Genomic DNA, 17,980 nt, shown 5'->3' on the forward strand with positions numbered 1-17,980 from the left:
TAATAGTGTTAAAGTAGTAGTTAATAGTTTTATAGCAAGAATTAAACCTTAAAATAAAATGTGGCCAAAAATCAAGTTGAACCAGGCATTTATTTCCACAATCCTTTGACCAAGAGATTGAGTGACCACAGTGTATGGTTTAAAATATTGTAGCAAACTGATTTTACAGTACATGCATACATTATGTATCTAATAAAATGTGCCAAAAAATATCCCTACGAGTATCCAAATCTCCTGGAGCGTGAACTTTAGATAATCTAGAATTGAGATCATACTCACAGCAGGCGTTTGACTTGTTTCCAAGGTTATTACTGGGGATGCCAAAATAGTTATCAAAGAGATGTGGCCAGCCATTATTGTCTCCTACAAAAGAAAAACAACAAGAAAAGTAAAGGGTTACTCCATCAGACACACACTGTTCATAACTGTTAACAAAGCCATTTTCTGTGGCACAGCTGTGATTCATACATTCATAACAGAGCAAAATCCACAAGGGAAAATTCAGCAGGATAAGAATGATTCTGCTGCATCTTCAGTTGAACAAATGTGTCGTTCTCACAGGGGATACAGATCAACACATTCGACTGTGTTCTTTTTTAAGAAGCAGGTTAACCTACTCAGCAAACCTCTGTCAATCATGTTGACACTGTTTGCTGAATGTAGACATGGCGGAGGAAATGAAGAAACGCTGCAGTGCAAATAGGTGTGAGTTTGGTGGCGTTTCCGTCTTCTGACGCTTAACGTCACAAACAAATGAACGACGACCTTCCTCTTTCCTCCTTCATCAATCACTGTCAGGATCATCATGTTTGAGGGCATTCAGATGCAAATGCACACTACTGTTCAAAATATTGGTTTAATAGACTTTTAGATTAAGACTTTGCAGGAGAGATTCGTTTAACTAAACAAATGTCACAGAGAAGACTCGAACATTGTTACAAAAATATTAAAATGAAAGCAGTAAAAAATATAAAAAAACAATGAAAAAAAGTTTCCCTCCAACTTTCCAACAAAATTAAATCTTAATAATAGTGTAAAATGTAAGAAATTCTGTAATGTATTAATGTATGAATGTAATGTATGAATGTAATGTAATTAATATATATATTTATATATATATATATATATATATATATATATATATATATATATATATATATATATATATATATATATTTAAATTATATATATTTAAATATATATATATATATATATATATATATATATATATATATATATATATATATATATATATATATATATATATATATATATATAAAGAGCAAGGGGACATTTTCACAGCATGTCTGATAATATTTTTCTTACGAAAGTCTTATTTGTTTTATTTTCGCTAGAATAAAAACAGTTTACGTTTTCTTAAAAACCATTTTAAGGTCAAAATTATCAGACCCTAAGCTATATTTTGTTTACATAGTCTACAAAACATCGTTATAAAATGACTTGTCTAATTACCCTAATTAAGTCTTTAAATGTCACTTTAAGCTGTATAGAAGTCTTGAAAAATATCTAGTAAAATATTATTTACTGTCATCATTGCAAATATAAAATAAATCAGTTATTTGTATTGAGTTATTAAAACTATCATGTTTAGAAATGTTTTTTTTCTCTCTCTGTTAAACAGAAATTGGGCAAAGAAATAAACAGGGAGGCTAATAATTCTGACTTCAACTGTACATACATATATCATTTCCAAAATCATCAAAAACAAAAGCACTACATATTTTCTATATTATCCTACAATGTACAAAATTGTAAAGTGAAAAAATCTAAAAGTAAAAAATGTTAAGTAAAAACATTATTATGATATTGATAATAATAAAATAATAATCATAACAGTAATATAACAACTGTAAAGTTATGATATATATAAAATATTTCCTTGAATGCTGATTCATTAAAGAATACTGTTAAATATGTCCAGTTTTGTCATTTTATTATAATTAATAATATTATTATAAAATATTTAAAATTAGCATAAAATAATTTGTAATAATCAATATAATTGTTTTAAATAGATAAATTGCTAAATAGACAAACAAATAGAAAGATACATTATTGTTATTATAAAAATATTTAATATTATAATAAAATATTTTGAAATAAGGAATAAAAATGTTTTAAATAAATAAATAAATAAATAAAAAGCTACATAAATAAATAGCTAAATAGATGAATAAATAGACAGATGCATATATTATTTTTATTATTATGAAAATATTTTAAATTGGTAATATATTTTGAAATAATAAATATAATTGTTTAAAATAAATAAATAAATGAATAGCTAAATAAACAACTAAATAGCTAAACAAATAGATAGTTAAATTGTCAATATTATAAAAATATTTAAAATTGGTAATATATTTTGAAATAATAAATATAATTGTGTTTAAAATAAATAAATAAAAAGTTAAATAAATAACCAAATAGCTAAATAAATAGACAGTTAAATTATTATTATTATACAAATATTTAAAATTGTTATAAAATAGTTTAAAATAATCCAAATATTTGTTATAAATAATTAAATAGCTTCATAGATAAACAAATATAAAGATGAATACATTATTATTATTATTATTAATAATAATATTATGATAAAATCTTAAATTTTTTTATAAAATAGTTTGAAACAATAAATATAAATGTGTTTTAAATAAATAAATAGCTATATAGATAAACAAATAGAAAGATAAATAATATTATTATTAACAAGAATATTTAATTTTATCATAAAATATTTTGAAATAATGAATATAATTGTGTTTAAATAAATAAATAAATAGGGCAGCGTGGTGGCGTTAGCATGTTCTCCCCGTGTTAGCGTCGGTTTCCTCCGGGTGCTCCGGTTTCCCCTACAAGTCCAAAAACGGGGTATAGGTCAATTGGGTATGCTAAATTGTCCGTATTGTATAAGTGTGTATGGATGTTTCCCAGTGATGGGTTGCACCTGGAAAAGCATTCGCTGCCTGAAACATATGCTGGATAAGTTGCCGGTTCATTCTACTGTGGCGACCCCTGATTAATAAAGGGACTAAGGCGAAAAGAAAATGAATGAATAAATGAATGAATAGCAGTAATAACAATGAGATAACATTTACTCAAATAGTTTTGACTATTTTCTTTTAATGAAGTAATAAAATTATTTCAGATGTCTGATGTCAGCGCTCACTGGCAGGTGTGGAATAATGTTATTTTAGACCCTGTCTCTACTACAGCATGTAATAGTGTCAAAGGAGACTCACGCTGGCTTCTTAATGTCAAACCTGACCAGCTGCTCAACAGAGAGCAGATTTTCAGACTTAATAATAATCCGTCGACCTCACAGTCCAACTGCTTTAACACGGGGAGAAACTGACCTGATAACCAGAGCTGCCAAAAGCCTAAGATGACACACTGTCCCTCTGCATCTCATTAAATATGATCAGTACTGGCTTGAAAAAAAAAGGTCAGCAATAGCCTTAAAAAAAAATCATCTCATAATTCAGTCCCATTACAAACCCAGGGGCCAGCTGCTTAAATATAGTGATAAAGTGCTTTATGATATTTTATGCAAAATGGGTTTTGATCTTTACTACCTGACAAAAGTCTTGTCGCCTATCCAAGTTTTAGGAACAACAAGTAATAACTTGACTTCTAGTTGAACATTTGGTGTCAGAAGTGGCTTATCTGAAGGGGAAAGGCCTCTAGATTACACTTATTTTACCAAAATAAAATATAATCATGCCTTGATTTTAATTAATTCATTAGGACAGTAAGCTCTGACTTTGCTTAGACTAAAGTCTTGTCCCTTAACAGAAATAATGTCCAGTATAGAATATAAAGTCATGCTGCAGTGGAAACAGAATGAATATTGTGTCTGACTCCATCATGAGCTTGGAGGACTGCATCCATACATCTCTGCACTGACTCAAATCACTGATTATTCTTTGGATTCATTTTCAATGCCTCCTCCTTCATCTTACTTGCCTGGTGACTGGGCTGGCCAGTCCTGGAGCACCCTGACCTCCTTTGCTTTCAGGAACTTTAATGTGGAGGCTGAAGTATGAGAAGGAGCGCTATCCTGCTGGAAAATTTGCCCTCTCCTGTGGTTTGTAATGTAATGGGCAGCACAAATGTCTTGATACCTCAGGCTTTTGATGTTGCCATCCACTCTGCAGGGGCCTCATGTACGAAGACTTGCGTGGAAATCTTACTAAAACATTGCGTACGCACAAAGCTGTAAATGTGCGTACGCATAAAAAAATTCAGATGTATGAAACACTGCGTACGCCGAATCTCACGCATATGTACATTCGAATGAACGTGAAACTGAGCGCAACATGCACGAGCACAAAAACCCCTCCCTGCCTCCTCCCCCGTATGAATATGCTAATGACTATGCTAATGGCAAAACCCAACGAAAAAGCAATGGCAAAAGCAAGCAAGAAGAGAAACTTTGAACAGAATGTGAATTGGAGGTGCTGCTTTCGGAGGTAGATCGGAGAAAAGCGGTGTTATTTGCAAGTTTGTTCTCCGGAATTAACAACAAAAGAAAAAAAATAGAGTGGGAGAGTTTAGCTGATGCGGTTAACACAGTTGGGTCTGAACATCGCACTGAGTGAATTAAAAAAGAAATAGTGTGGTTTATATCTGTAAAATGTTACAGCACCGTTAGAAGTCTCAGTGGCGCGCTCGTAAGATGCATGTGATCATGTACTGACACGTTCGAGCATGAACTCGGCTCGAATCCAGCGTCTGATGAACTCTTTCTTCTTTTTTTCCCCGCTACATATCAGATTTTGCCCACTATTTATCACGAGAAAGACAAGTAGGAATCATCAATAAGTCTGTGCATCATATTTTATTTGCACATTTATTGAATGGAAATGTTTCTGATTCACGCATGCAAATTCATCTTCAGATAGTGTCTTTATAGCAATGTGCGTGCAGTAGATTGCTCAGATTACATTGGGAAAACAGGCGACCGCTGCAAATTGTGCTTTAATGTTTAGCTGCTCAACTGTATGGTATGGAAACCTTATATACATGCTGAACCCGTCTCATACAGCTGCCATTGCAAGGCTCAGACACTTTGAAGAGAGGAATTTAACACAACTGCCTCTAGGAGTCGCCAATGGAAATAAAACAGACACGCACAAAAAATGTGCGTACGCCAGCCATGAAGCTGGCATGGAGCTGCGCACATTCCCACGTTCAGTTCATCGTTAGTAAATCCAAACGTGAGCGATTCTGAGCGTGAAACCTGGCGTACGCAAAGTTTTTGTACGCAGCGTTGATACATGAGGCCCCAGATCTCTTGCACGCCCCCATACTGAATGTAACCCCAAACCATGATTTTACCTTCACCAAACTTGATTAATTTCTGTGAGAATCTTGGGTTCATGTAGGCTAAAATAGGTCTTCTGCAATATTTGTGATGATTGGGATGCAGCTCAACAGATGATTCATCAGAAAAATCGACCTTCTGCCACTTTTCCAAATGATCAACTAGAATTCAAGGTATTATTTGTTGCTCTTACAACTGGGAAGACTTTTGTCAAATAGTGTATGGGTGTTTTCAACTATAAGCGCTATAATTAAAAGGGTTGAAGAACATTGCATTGAAGACTTTTTACCCTATCTTTATTATGCATTTATGCTACTTCTGAATATCTTATGAATAGACTATTTTATATAATTTGGCAAGGATACGCTATGGAAGCTTCCACTTTTGAGATTTCAGGTTCAGAACTTATAGGATATAAACTTTGAATGTCTATAAATGGGTTGATTTGGGCTGAAAAAAAATAAATCAATTGCAATATTTGCAATATTATAGATGTTGGTCATGACCGAAGAAATCCTTTCATGCAAAGAAAACAATATTAATTAGTTTACAAAATGAATTCATACGTAAAAGAATGAAATGACAAAGGGAAAAGAACACATGAAGAAAGGGAGGTGTATAAAGGCATGGAAAGCCCAGACCGCAGCTGAAATCTCTCAGTAGTTCTTGTGCAACCCTCTGCCCTTCCTCAGTGTAAATGAATATCAGCAGCTTCTGTCCGACATTTACATCAGCAGATGATAAAGATTAAAATCAGGGTGGACATTTCAGCAAGACAATGATCCAAAACACAGCCAAGGAAACTCTGAGATGGTTTCAGACAAAGAAAATCAAGCTGTAGAATGGCCCAGCCAATCACCTGACTCGAATCCAATAGAAAATACAAATTAAAGATCAGATTTGATAGACGAGACTCACAGAACCATCAAGATTTTTACACTCTGTGTAAATAATCACACCTGAGTCATGCATGTGACCTCATTCTCCATGTGAGATTTACATCAGACGCTTTCTTACAATCACTCAATCTCTCTCTCTAAAAAACAACAACACTGTGCATTTATGAAGTGTGCTTCACACAGGTGAGTGAGCTTGACAAACCACCTGGAGAAACACACTTCTCTCTCTCTCTCTATAAAAAAAAACATTGCTCCTTCAATACTGTATCACTTAATTTTATGAACACTAACTGGTCCTTTGTATAACTAGCACTTGTTGTGAAATTGGCTGTTCTTGTTGAATCGCTGATTGCCTCCTGAACTGTAAGACACTTTGGACAAAACATCTGCTAAATGTAAAAAACTCTACCTCTTTAAAGGTATGTATACACTCACCGGCCACTTTATTAGGCACACCTGTCTAACTGCTTCTTAGCACAAATTTCTAATCAGCCAATCACATGGCAGCAGCTCAATGCATTTAGGCATGTAGACATGGTTAAGACGATCTAATCCAGTTCAGACTGAGCATCAGAATGGGGAAGAAATGTGATTTAAGTGACTTTGAATGTTGCATGGTTATTGGTGCCAGACAGGCTGGTCTGAGTATTTCAGAAATCTACTGGGATTTTCACGCAGAACCATCTCTAGCGTTTACAGAGCATGGCTGAAAAAGAGAAAGTGAGCAGCAGTTCTGTGTCTTGTTGATGCCAGAGGTCAGAGGAGAATGGCCAGACTAGTTTCAGCTGATAGAAAGGCTACAGTGACTCAAATAAGCACTAGTTACCACCGAGGTCTGCAGAAGAGCATCTCAGAAAGCACTACATGTTCAACCTTGAGGCTGATGGGCTACTGTAGCAGAAGACCACACCGGGTGCCACTCCTGTCAGCTTAGAATAGGCTACAATTCACACAGGCTCACCAAAATTAGACAATAGAAGATTGGAAAAACATTGCATGGTCTGACGAGTCTCGATTTTTGCTGCGATATTCGGATGATAGGCTTCAACAACAATTTGGCGTCAACAACACAATTTCACTGTACTCAAATGGCCTCCACAGTCACCAGATCTTAATCCATTGGAGCACCTTTGGGATGTGGTCACATCATGGATGAGCAGATGATAAATCTGCAGCAACTGGTGATGCTATCATGTCGATATGAACCAAAATATCTGAGGAATATTTCCAGTATGTTGTTGAATCTATGCCACGAAGGATTAAGGCAGTTCGAAGGCAAAAGGGGGTCCAATCTAATCCTAGTAAGGTGTACCTAATAAACTGGCCTGTGAGTGTGCATAACCCTGAGGTAACCCTGAGTAAATCTAACTCAGTGGGTCTCTTTCTGTTCTGTGTAAATAAGAACTTCAGCTAAATTATACAGGTTCAAATGCATGAAAACAGCCCGAGAAAAAAGCCTTCTGGCGTGATTAATGATAAACATATTTAATCTTATCGTGTTTGAGGATAAAGGGAATGACTTCTGTGATGCCGAAACACCAACACTTGACTCGCGCAGCTCATTATCCATCAATTTTCCATGGCGTTCCTTTCGTGTCATACAGGTAATTGATTATGCACGGGTGAAATGCAAATGTTAATTAAACAACTAAGCTGTGCCACAAAGACCTCAAACAGTCGTTGCTGTAAATAAACTTTTCCGAGGAGGTGAGCAACATCAGGCAGACGATTCATACATTTTTTTCCTGTAAAAGATCATGCATTCTTAATATTGCATCAACATTTTTTTTTTTTTTATTTGTTTGATTGCATAACAGCGCAATGTCTCATTTTAAACTGAAATGCCAAAATGGCAGGCCTGATGACTTTCATAAACAGTAATGGGGAAAAAATGAGACCCGTCAAGCATTCATAAGCAACCGAAGCACCTGATAGCCTACAGAAATAAATGGCTACACTTCACGCAAAATTAGCCACAGAAATATCTAAGGATATTCACCAGGAAATAAACTAGGTCATATGACATGGATGAATGATTTAGCAGAATCACTGTTGACTGGAATCTAAATTAACACCCTCAATTAATTATTGCTCCCAATGATTCTTGAAAGATATACAGTAACACTGTATACTCTCAGAAATAAAGGCATGCAAGCAGTAACTGAGGTGGTACTGTTTCCAAAGGTACACATTTGCACTTAAAGGGTCCATATTTGTACCTTAAAAGTATATATAAGTTCCTAAAAAATTAAGATGAACACTTTTGTACTTTTTAGGTGCTAATATGTACCCTTGAGGTATTAATATGGACCTTTTAGGTACAAATTTATACGTTTTGAAAAAGTACAGCTTCAGCGACAGCTCGCGAACCTTGAATACTCCATGAAAGTAAAGGAGTTAATTAAAAAGTAAAAGTAAAGTAGAGAGGCTGAATGGAGGAGGCTCGTTCTTTATCCTCATGCTGCAGATGCTCTGTTTAACTTTTATCTCGTTAGTGGAGTGTTCAGTTTTTCCACTTACTAAGTCCACCAAGTAAACAGCAAATGCACTATGGTGCGACCATCTGACTCTTTAGGGAATGGTAGATGAGACTCTTGGATTGCACTTTATACTCAAAACACACCCTTAACTCATTAAGAGATTAAGCACAACCCTGTTACACCATACGCCGCAGTGCAGAGCATTTCATTCATTTTCTTGTCGGCTTAGTCCCTTTATTAATCTGGGGTCGCCAGATTAATATTGAATTAATAATAAATAAATTGAACCGCCAACTTACCCATTACGCAGTGGATGCCCTTTCAGCCGCAACCCATCTCTGGGAAACATACACACACACACACACACACACACACACAGATACACTACGGACAATTTTAGCCTACCCAATTCACCCAATTCATACCTAGAGGAAACCCACGCAAACGCAGGGAGAACATGCAAACTCCTCACAGAAACGCCAACTGAGCCGAGGTTCGAACCAGCAACCCAGCAACCTTCTTCCTGTGAGGTGACAACACTGCGTCGACCACAGAGCATTTCTGTCCTTCAAACAGCAAGTGGATTTGGACATGCCCTTAATGTTTTATGCGCTTTAGACTTTGTGCCTCGATCATTAGAGCTGAGCCCTTTATGTATATTTAGTATTCAATTCAGGCAAACTTTTGCATACAACTACAAATTGCATAATTAAAAATGACACAATTTAATACATTGTAAAAGCGTTTAAGACTTTAATACTTTAAGTGGTTTAAATTGATTTCAATTAAACTATGGTTTTGTTTTCCATTAACATGATTCCCTTTTGAATTAAGTAATTTTGTCCTTATTAGAACAAAAAAGAAATATAATTTGTTCACGTTTACAACATTAAAGAGTTTTTAAAGGGATAGTTGTGGGATAATTTACACCCCTATAGGGTCAGTAAATAAACAAAAACTTTCATTTTTGGGTGAACTATCACTTTAACCTAACAGTGAAACTTCTGACCTCTGCATTCATTTTACACATGTTTTTTATTTTAGATTTTGAAACCCTTCACATTACACTTCATTGCTGTCAGAGCCGGATTAACCAATGGACGTTATGGGCACAGGCCCAGGAGCCAGTGTGCACTTGGGGCCCCTGCGAGGGGGGAAAAATGCAGATTTTGTAGTGTCTATTTAGGCTAAAAGCAAGTAGCACATCTCGTTGGAATAAGCTAGTTGAGTGATTCCCGCCCATCACCCTTTTATTGACAGAGGCAACATAACTAAAGAGAGCAACAATCAGCAGTGTGAGTGGCGTAGCTTGTAAAGCGCATGGCAACATGTATTGACGCGATCGTTCATGAACCTGGTTCAAATCCAGCATCTGATGAACTCATTCTTCTTTTTCCCTTACTACATATCAAATGTTGAGTACTCTTCATCACAAGGAAGTAGGAATCTGTAACCACGGGGGAGTGACACACACAACTGGAGGTAAGATCCAATATGCAGGTTTATTCGTTATCAGGCTAGCAGTGGTCAAAACAGATGCAAACTGGTATATACAGGCAGTACAGAATCGTAGTCAATATAACAAGCGAGAGGTTGAAAGGCAGGCGGCAAAACAGGAGAACAAGGATAATCGAGGCTAGGGTCTAAACACGGAGATACCAGAAAAGGAGAACGCGTTGTAGAGTCATCAACAGATAAACAAGACTCTGCAAACTGAAAGGGTGATTGTGTGGCTTAAGTAGGGTGTGCAATCAGTCTCTGACAATCCTCAGGTGTTGCGAGTGTAATCAGTCTAGATGAGTGAGCATGTGTGTCTGAGCGAAGTGCATGTATGAATATGTAGTCCAGGAAAAGGCGGAAGTGTAGTCCATGGTTTGTTGTGAGTGAGAACCAGCAATCTAACTGAATACGATCGCTGGTGATCGTGACAGAATCATTAGTAAGTGTGTGTATTATCCAAATCATATGCATTATAAGTTTGTAGAAGCTATGCATTAAAAATACACTTAAATATACATTTTAGTACTGCTTCTGTGAACTTGAACAAGTATATTAAAATCTATTAATTTTCACTAGTCGTATTCATTTTTTTTCAAAGAGTGCTTTAAAGGGTCACAAAACACCAAAACACATTTTTTGAGCTGTTGACAGTTGTATATGTGTCCCACACTGCTAAAAACACTATTAGTACACCTATATTTCACTAAATTCGTACTTCGTACTTCTGGTTTGAAACGAATTTTTGAAGTTGCGTCACGGTCATGAGATAATAGTGTGTATTCCAGCGTGCAGACTGGGCGTCTGTGCCAGAGTGTGTCTTATTACATCTTACAGCCTGCTGCATTAATGCATGAGTAAGGCTTGGTTCAAACCAATCAGCGCGCTCTATTGTGCAACTTCATTAATATTCATTACTGTCACCATGCTTAGACTACAGACACACCACGTTGTGTTGGCAAAACAAGCGTGAAGTGTTGCTTTTATAGTTTGCTTCAGTTTTGTTTTAATTTCCTCTCTGTGAGAGCGCAGCTGGAGTCACGTGTGGATTAACAGTGTACGCGACGCTCGACAACAATAACTTACGTGTCTAAGGAGGAACATTGTTTACCTGAGAGCTGTTCTCATCTGCAAACGCTGAGATCCGGATTCGCTTGTAGTCTCCTCTTCATAAAGACGCGGCTCTAGTTGCTGGTGATTGTCCTGTCTACAGATTTGGTAAGTGAGCGACCAGTGCTCTTTGTTTATTCAGTTTGTTCGTATCGAACTAAGTTAACTATTGCACCGAGTGTAAACATGTTAGCACCACAACCAAACTTTAACCTCGTGTAGGGTTTTCACCGCATTTTGTGACCGGAATAACACACGCAGCTTTCTGACGCTACCTGCCGTGTGCATCTAAGTTTCCGGGAAATGCGGAGGGTTTTTTTTCTCATTCGCCGTGCGGTATCAAACATTGCATGAAAAATACACGCTTAGAGCAGTTCCTCGAATCAAATATCTTGTTTGTCGCGAGGGGCATGAATGAATTCCCTGAATGAAAGAGCCAAACTGCAGTTAAAGTCCACCATTTAATAATTTGGCAAATAATTCGACTACAGATGTCCATGTAGGTAAAACACCATCACTTTCTCCTGTGTGTGTATTTTGACTCTGAAACTCAGCGGGTGCCCAAATAGACACTCCCACACCCTCCCACTTTAGTTTCTCCGACACTCCCCCCTAAACAGAGCTGGACACGCCCACTTTTCTGACTTTTTCCAAAGTAGATGTGTGAAAACACCCTGCTGAAACGAGGGGGTTTCATGGCCCTTTAATGCTTCAAAATAAGTTAAATCTTTGTAGACTAGAAATATATGTACAGTATATCATTTATTTTAAAAATGCAGGCAATAAGTTATAGATTAATTTGATATAAAAAATTCCATAATAATCTTATTTTTAAATTCAACTATAGGGGTGCGGCCAGGTAGGGGGTCTACAAGACATTGTGCCCAGGGGCCGCTGAATTCTTAATCCGGGCCTGATTGCTGTTATTACCCAGCAAGATTGATCTGTGATATTTTCAACACAATTACTGGGAAAACATGCTTCATTTTTATAATCAGTTTTGTGGCTCTCTGGTAATAGCATGTTACTCTCTGACAAGTTTCAAAAGAGTTTGCAAACTATGAACAGTGCAGCTGATTCACCTTTGGAAATTACGTCAACCCCTCCCTCTGCATCCTCAGTGAGTCACAGCTGGGGTTTTCAGGTTCAGCAACGGAAACGGAAAATGACAAGGAAGATTCAGTGCTAAGATTTATCTCCTCTTAGTGCAACATTTAGATTAATGGTCTTGTTTATAAAGCTGGCTCTTGACAAATTGAACAAAAGTATTACAAAAACTATGGGTAATGAGAAGGGCACGGCATTCTAGGAAATGCAGAACAAAGTCTGAATCAACAAACTCTTTCACCCTAATAGCCAGCAAAGGGATGACTGCTTTAATGCTGTTCAATAAAAATGCACTTTGTATTGTATTAAACTGTATTGTATTGTAAGGCAGGCAGCACGGTGGCTAGCATTGTCCCCTCACAGCAAGAAGGTCACTGATTTGAGTCCCAGTTGCCATTTCAGTGTGGAGTTTGCATGTTATCCCCATGTTTGCATGAGTTTCCTTCGGGTGCTCCGGTTTCCCCCACATTCCAAAGACATGCACTATAAAGGAATTAAATAAGCTGAATTGGCCGCTGTGTATGAGTATGTGTGTGAATGTGACAGTGTATGGGTGTTTTTCAGTACTGGGTTGCGGCTGAAAGAGCATCCGCTGCATAAAACATATGCTGGAATAGTTGGCGGTTCATTCTGCTGTGGTGACCTCGGATAAATCAGAGACTAAGCTGGAGGAAAAAGAATGAATGTATTGTATTGTTTTGTAAGATTAAGGATTTATTGGTCAGCAATCAATGGAATGAAAGTCAACTTAACTGATTAATTGCTAGCAGCGGCGCAGCAGGTAACACAATCGCCTCAAAGCAAAAAGGTTGCTGGTTCAAGGCCAGTTGGCATTTCGGTGTGGAGTTTGCATGTTCTTCCTGTGTTGGCGTGGGTTTCCTACGGGTGCTCCGGTTTCCCCCACAGTCCAAACACATGTGCTATATAGGTGAATTGGGTAAACTAAATCGGCCATAGTAAATGTATGTGAATGCAAGAATGTATGGGTGTTTTCCAGTCTTGGGTTGCAGCTGGGTAAAACAGTGCTGGATAAGTTGGTGGTTCATTCCACACTCTGCAGGCGAGAGGAAGCTTAAAAGGCCTGGGTGTGGCCAGTGGAGAAGGGCCTGCAGGGAGCACATAGAGCTTACCTTCAGTGTTTGATGGCCAAATTTCATATTCGTTTTTTGTGCAACTAACTCTGCAATAAACAGCCACAAATGAACACTTATTGTTCTATGTATTATTTGCTAAGGAAGCGTCTAAACCCCTCAGCAGACCCAAGATGTGACTAATTTGAAACTTTGATCAAGGATAGTCACAACAATTATATTTATAATTATATAATTATATTATTATTATATTATATTACATTATATTATATTATATCACATAATATAATATTATATTATATTATATTATATTATATTATATTATATAATATTATATTATATTAACAAATTTATACTCTTTTAAGTCATCTTAATTACCAAAATGTTTAAAATTCCATAAATTATTTAATAATGATAATCAGCAATGTATAGAGAGAATCAAATCAGTTGTATCAAGTTTAATAAATAAATAATCAAATAAAATAAATGAAAAGAAATGCATGTATTTAAAATGTTATTATATTAAATGAATTATATCATATGCTTAATTACTGTACAAATAAATAAATACAATATGTTTTAAATATACAATTCAATGTAAATAAATGAATAAGCAAAGTAACAAAACAATGCATGCAGTTAGTATCTTATTAAATTTATTTTGAATTTAATAGTTAATATTACATTTCTATTTACATTTTATGACATAATATCAAATGTATATTTATATTGAAAAAACAGCATTATATTAAATGCATATTATAATAGATCATATATGCATATCATGTTATGTTATTTATACATTTGACTCACCAAATGCTTTCAAACTGAATAGTAAGCAAAATAGATTATATGAATCTCCACTTAGTAACAGCAATGTAAATTATAGGGGTGTCAAAAATAATTGTTAATAACGTTTTTTCGGTGCACTGCGATGCAGACGCGGACAATTTGGTATCGGTTCAGTAATAATCATAACCGGTTGCGCGTGTCTGCAGAGTTTTCTCCACCGTGTCTATCATACATCAGCTGTGAGATCGCCGCTGCCACCTGCCGCTTATCAGTATCACTCATCTGTGAAGAACGCAGCGCGCAAGAGCCAATCGCAACCGTTTTTTTTTTGAGGGGTTGACCAATCAAAGGGGTGTAAGAGAACTAGACAAGGATCAGAAATTGAACTGGATATTTATATTTGTTTATATTATTTGCTAAATGCTCGTTTTGTTTAAAGTTACAGTTTATATATCTGACTGTTTGTATTAAATGACAAAATTGTATTACAAATAGTATATAAATATAAATATATTCATACATTTTAATGCAAGAAATGCTGATGTGAAGAAAATATAAAACTGCGTATGGAAAGCACCGTCAATGTACCGTGATGCACCGAAATATAAAATTGAACCGAATCGATGGCATGATAATCGTAACCGAACCGAACCGTGAGACTAGTGTAGGTTCACACCTCTAGTAAATTAAACAAACAAGTTAGCAATATTTGATAATACATTTTAAATATAAATTGCCAGGCGATGCTTATTTTAATCAACAAATGCTTATGAATGACAAGTCATCGATCTATGTAAATAATGTCTGATTTATTTGTATTAATTAATAAATTTTGTGTTTATTTATTTATTTATTTGTCTTTGTTTTTTTGTATTTATTTATTTATTTTTTTTTACTTATTTTGTATTTATTTGTTTTAATGTTTGTATTTATTTGTTTGCATTCACAACATTTATTTTATTTACTAATTTACTTACATTTGTTTATTTGCATTTAGTTATTATTTGCATTTCTATCAATTTATTTGTATTTATTTCCTAATTTTTATTTATTTATTTGTTTGTTTATTTGTCTGTTTATTTATTTTGTATCTTTTTTATTTATTTATATTTACTTATTTATATTTATTTGTTTCTTAGTATTTATTTATTTGCACTTAATGTATTTATTTTTATTTACTTTTATCACTTACATTTATTTTTTGTACTTATTTATTTGCATTTATTTATTTATTTGCATTTATTTATTTGGTTATGTTTACTTATTTGTATTTATTTATTTGTGTGTTTATTTGTCTTTATGTATTTATATTTATTTATTTGTAGTTTTGATATTTATTTATTCATATTTGTTTGTAATTATTTCTTTGTATTTATTTATTTTCATTTACAGTATTTATTTTATTTACTTATTTTTTACTTACATTTTTTATTTGCATTTATTGAATTTATTTGCATTTCTTTATTTGCATTTGTTTATTTATATTTACTTATTTCAAATAAGTAAATATAAATAAACAAATGCAAATAAATAAAAACAAATAGATACAAATAAATTATTTGTATTGATTTGTATTTATTTGCATTTGTTTATTTATATTTACCATTAGTATTAATTAATTAATTAATTAATTTCTTTATTTATTTATTTGTATTTATTTTTTTCATATGTATTTATTGATTTCTTTATTTATTTTTATTTATGTATTTGCATTTCCAATACTTATTTTTACTTATTTATTTACTTGTATTTATTTGTTTGTATTTATTTGTTAATGTTTGTCTTTATTTATTTATATTTACTTATTTGTTTCTATTTATTATTATTATTATTTATTTTCATTTAGACCAGCTGAACTGTGTGCATTAAAAACATGCATGTCAGTCTACTATAGCCATTGCCTTGGACTCAAAATGAGCTTCTTCGCTCACTCAGCATTGTGATGTCAATGTTGTCATACACAGTTACTGTCAGACTGCGTCCCTCTGCCAGGACCCTTTCATCCAGACAGGCCCAAATATCAGAGGTCACAAGCCATCCATTTCAAAACAAGAGGCTAATTTAACACGAAGTTAGCACATAGGACTCTGGGGACTGAGATGCTGAGAGACCACATGTGAACATTGTCACAGTTTCCACTCGCAAACCGTCTTTCTAACACATGCAAAACAGTCGCTGCGTCCCATGGTGCATCTGTCACAACGCATTTTTAAACAGGACAAAAGACACAACGCATATAATGAGCGCATCACTGCAGCTTTCAGACGCAATATGTAGATGACAATGAATTTCAATGAATTGAGGCTCTTTATCATAACATGCGGTGAATTATCATACCGACAGCACTGATGCTGAAAGACTGCTAAAGAAAAGTTTAGTCCGTATCAGAGAAGAGGAACCTGTTATCAGTTCTTTCTTTGTCACACAACACAATGGCATCAGTGAAGCAAAAACAAAAAAAGGCACAAAAACAGCATTTAATTTAGTTTAAAATGGCATTTGAAAACCACTGAAGATAATGGAATAGATAAGCAATTGGGCTTTCAGTCAGAATATTAAAGCTTTCATAACTTCAAAATGTCAAGATATAAGTCTTCTATAAATGAGTAAAGAAGATATGCTGATTTACATGTGTTTGGCTTCCCAATAAGCTCCGCATACACTCTAAAAATGACTAAACATTTATTCATTCCATTTGGCTTGGTCCCTTTATTCATCAGGGGTCGCCACAGCGGAATGAACCACCAACTTATCCAGCATATGTTTTACAAAGCGAATTCCAGCTGCAACCCAGTACTGGGAAACACCAATCCATACACACTTTCACACACATTCACTATGGCCAGTTTAGTTTATTCAATTCACCTATAGTGCAGTGGTTATCAACCACCGAGGTGCGGATCAGTACCAGTCTGTGAAACTGGTACCGGGCCACACAAGAAATCATTAATTATTTCAGTTTTATTAATTATCTTAGTCTAAACAATCTTTTATTTTGAAAAAAATGACCATATTCTCATGCCGGTCCTACACCACCCAACCCGCTCCAAGCTGGTATTGAACCGGTGACCTTCTGCACGGGAGTTGGTTGCTCTAACAAGGAGGCTAAAGACCATGGCCTCTAGCATCTGTTGCTATGGAACCTTTGGAGGTCAGAGGAGTGAAGTTTGCCTGCAAAGCACCTACTAGCTGGCCTCCGTTACACTCACCCCCTTAAATCTCACTCACATCCGGGTCACGGCACCAATGTAACCACGCCAGTCCTACGCCACCCAACCCGCTCTGGACTAATTTCGAACCGGTGACCTTCTGCATGGAAGTCGGTTGCTCTACCATGGAGGCTAAAGACCATGGCTTCTAGTGTCTGTTGTTAGAGCACCTTTAGAGGTCAGAGGAGTGAGGTTTACCTGCACAGCACCTACTAGCTGGCCTGCGTAACACTTACATCCTGGTCACTTTAGTGCCCAAATTTAACCCATAAGCAGCAAAATAAGTAAGAAACAGATGTCTTTGGAATGTTTCTCTGCTAGGGGCAAAAAGAAAAGTGAATGACCCACGAACTAGTCGTAAAGTCATATACACATAACCAGGGCTTGACATTAACTTTTTTGATCACCAGCCACTGTGGCTAGTAGATTTCCAACATTACAAGCC

General features: G+C 35.3%; 1 protein-coding gene and 1 long non-coding RNA gene across 9 annotated transcripts in view; one reads left to right on the forward strand and one right to left on the reverse strand.

Annotated features, from left to right (window-relative positions):
* The window catches only part of LOC147840923 (uncharacterized), an 834,865-nt gene that overhangs the window by 235,412 nt on the left and 581,473 nt on the right, over window positions 1-17,980 (forward strand). The window lies entirely within an intron of this gene.
* rxfp1 (relaxin family peptide receptor 1) overlaps window positions 1-17,980 on the reverse strand; it is a 210,239-nt gene that overhangs the window by 75,021 nt on the left and 117,238 nt on the right. For all 8 annotated transcript variants that reach the window (XR_015506594.1, XR_015506595.1, XM_087280017.1 and 5 more), the window contains 1 exon segment: window positions 280-363. Coding sequence is in view for 6 of the 8 variants with exons in the window: in XM_087280017.1 (XP_087136143.1) it covers window positions 280-363 (84 nt within the window). In the remaining 2 variants the exon portion in view is untranslated.

This window comes from Danio rerio, chromosome 14 (assembly GCF_052040795.2).
Source record: "Danio rerio strain M-AB ecotype USA chromosome 14, GRCz13ab, whole genome shotgun sequence".
Lineage (NCBI taxonomy): Eukaryota > Metazoa > Chordata > Actinopteri > Cypriniformes > Danionidae > Danio > Danio rerio.